Source organism: Octopus bimaculoides, chromosome 19 (genome assembly GCF_001194135.2).
Source record: "Octopus bimaculoides isolate UCB-OBI-ISO-001 chromosome 19, ASM119413v2, whole genome shotgun sequence".
In the NCBI taxonomy this organism is placed as follows: Eukaryota; Metazoa; Mollusca; class Cephalopoda; order Octopoda; family Octopodidae; genus Octopus; species Octopus bimaculoides.
The window spans coordinates 21,768,206-21,771,166 of record NC_068999.1 but is presented as its reverse complement, the minus strand read 5'-3'; the positions used below and the strand labels follow the sequence as shown (position 1 = coordinate 21,771,166).

The 2,961-nt window shown below is 34.4% G+C and overlaps 1 protein-coding gene across 1 annotated transcript; it reads right to left on the bottom strand.

Annotated features, from left to right (window-relative positions):
- Positions 1-6: 6 nt before the first annotated feature.
- Positions 7-2,128, bottom strand: LOC106872945 (caspase-7). Its single transcript, XM_014920124.2, has one exon. It carries the CDS (start codon positions 1,400-1,402, stop codon positions 656-658), a length of 747 nt encoding a protein of 248 aa, XP_014775610.1. The 5' UTR covers positions 1,403-2,128; the 3' UTR covers positions 7-655.
- Positions 2,129-2,961: the final 833 nt, after the last annotated feature.

Below are 2,961 nucleotides of genomic sequence, written 5' to 3'. Positions count from 1 at the left end.
TCAATCACAGATTTTTTAATTATTTTTTTTAACTAAACAGTTTGAAACTTTGCATAATCTTAATCTCCGTATTTTTCCACGTAGATTGAAAAAAAAAAAAAAAAAAAATTCGAAGAAAGTTAAAAATTAAAATTGGTAGGGAATTAAAAATTTTGAAAACGTTTTTTTTCTTTTTTTTTTTCATATTCGGAATCTCTGTCATCAAAAACATAGGAATCCGGTGGGGGAAAAAAGTCGGAAAGGTAGGTTTCGGAAGTAGGGGTGACAGTGCGTCAGGTTCGCCAAACAATGTTAGTTGAATTTTCAGAGTGAAGAATTATTTTGAGATTTAGAGTGTACACGTAAGGCACTTGTGTTCTTATTGAAATTTATGGTAGAAAAAAGTTTTAGTTAAACGTCTTAAAAAGTTAGATGATATTTATAAAATCAAATTAATTCTGTAATCATATTAGCAATTATTGAAAATATTACATTTACCTATTTAACAATTTATATTGCAGGTATTATATGTAAAAATAGTGTTTGTATTTGAATATATATAAGTTCCTAAAATATGCTCCATTTCTATTTCTTGCGGACATGAGTTTCTAGAATATATCTTTTTCGTATGTGTGCGTGCATCAGAAATTCTCACTGTAAGAAGCTCCGTTTCTATTTAAGGATCCCGGTTCAAAAATTTCAGTTGTTTGGTCAATGTCGACGTAATGTGAGGCATTTGTTTACAGCCATTGTATACTGAATTATCCGAACTTTGGAAATCAAAAGAGGCAACATAGTTAGAGACAGCGGTTAAAAGTGTCATGATTTCATGTTTATTGCCATATTTCATTAAAATGTCACTTAGAGCTTGCATAAACCACGAGCCTCTTTCTTTACTTCCAAAAGAAGGATATTCATTACACGATGAATAAGCAACCAAAATATCTGCCATAACTGGAATTTTGGGTGACGTTTTTTCAAATCCATTGGAATCAGCATCATTTTTTTCGATCCCAGAATCAATCTTACTTCCTCGACATGCTTGAACAAAGAATAATTTAGGTATTCCTTTTAAACATGGACAACGATCGGGTTTCAGATAAGAAAGTAATTTCTCTAGTTCAATTGCATCGTCGTATCCATAGATAAGACCGTCTGAGTTACCACAACTCAGTATTGCACAAATAAAGCAATCAATACCAACATCAAGATTTTCCTCGCCAAAGCTTTGCAAAATCTCCTTCATTTCTTCGGTTCTTGAATCTGTATGAACATGGATATCTTCTTCACAAAATCCAAGACTTCTTAACGCACTTTTAAAATCTTGTGCGTCTTTTGATATTCCATGACAAATTTTAAGTTCCGAGTCACTGAAATTTTCAATGTTGAAGATGTAGGCGATACCTCGCTTTTTATGTGTCATATCATATCTTTCGAACCATTTCAATAGTTCGACCTCAGTTGGTCGATCGAAGTGATCGCCTGTACTGTCATTCAGTTTTTCCTTTTTGCAGGTACGTCATCCATGTTAGTCAATGTAGCAATGAGATGATTTGAATTTAGTTCCGGGTTTGATAACTGAAACAGTAGTCTCTGTCGCCTAGCTACGACTGCCCTCAAATCTCACCTTCAAAACCAGAAAAACTATTTGAGAACTTGCGTGAAATAATTTTCATGAAAATGTTTGTTTCATATTACGGAGCCATTATGTAAAACCTCATTAAGTCCGGCATTCCTTCGATATAACTCAGCGAATTCAAAACATCAATTCGGCTGTTTCCGCGAAAAGCTTAAAAGCACGTGGCCAACTGTCATGAAATGGGAGGAGGAGAAGAAAACTAATGGGTTGTACGTGCGTGGGTGCCTGTTCCTCTGTGTGTGTGTGTGTGCGTGCTTGTTCCTCTGTGTGTGTGTGTGTGAGTGTGTGTGTGCGTGCGTGCTTGTTCTTGTCTGTGTAAGGCTTTTTTTCTTCAAGTTTAAAATGCGACATTGCTGGCATAATTTCGTTATATCTATATTCCACAACACACAAATACATAAAAACAGAACAGACAGACAGACACACACACAAGAACAAGCACGCATTTTAAACTTGAAGAAGAAAAAAAGCCTTACACAGACAAGAACAAGCACGCACACACACACTCACAGAGGAACAAGTACGCACGCACGTACAACTCATTGGCTTTCTTCTCCTCCTCCCATTTCATGACAGTTGACCATGTGCTTTTAAGCTTTTCACGGAAACAACCGAACTGATGTTTTGAATTCGTCAAGTCATATAAAAAAAAATGTCGAAAATGAAAGTATTATTTAAATTGTTACAAAATAAGAATTAACCAAAAGAGCAATTAGATCTTTTCCCTTTCAACGGCAGATCGAGAAATTAATTTTCTTTAATTAAACACTTTGGAACTTCGTATACTGGTAGAATGTGTCATATAAAACATCAGTTACTCTTAGCGTTGTTGAGAAAAGTTTCTATTTACGAAGTTATTTCGTGTTAAATTTGTCGTATTTCGGTGATTTCAACCAATCAATGACGTGCATTCAGCTGAATAAAATTTCTGCTGTTGTTTATCAACAACAACTATCGTCTATATACGCACACACGTGTTTTACCCTTATTGCTTTTTTACACTTTTTTTCTGTATTTTGCCTTTAGCCCTGTTTTTTCTTGTGCATGTGCGGGATCTTTTTTAAAACGGGGGCCACATTTTTCATTAATGTTTTACGTAGTGCTTTTGGTACCGAAAGACTTCCAAACTTCGTATACTTATCTATTTTGTGTTATAGAACAGAAAAATATTTTTGTATTTGAATTTATTTCATGTAAAAAATTGTCTTATTTCGATAATTTCAACCAATCACTGACGTCCATTCAGCCGATATACATTACGTGCCGACTACATAAACAAACGATTCTTCGTTTTATTTGCTTTTTTCATTTTAAATTTGCTTTAACCCTAACCCTAACCCTAG

Coding starts and splice junctions, on each gene's coding strand:
- LOC106872945 (XM_014920124.2), bottom strand. CDS start 1,402: ATGACACATAAAAAGCGAGGTATCGCCTACATCTTCAACATTGAAAAT.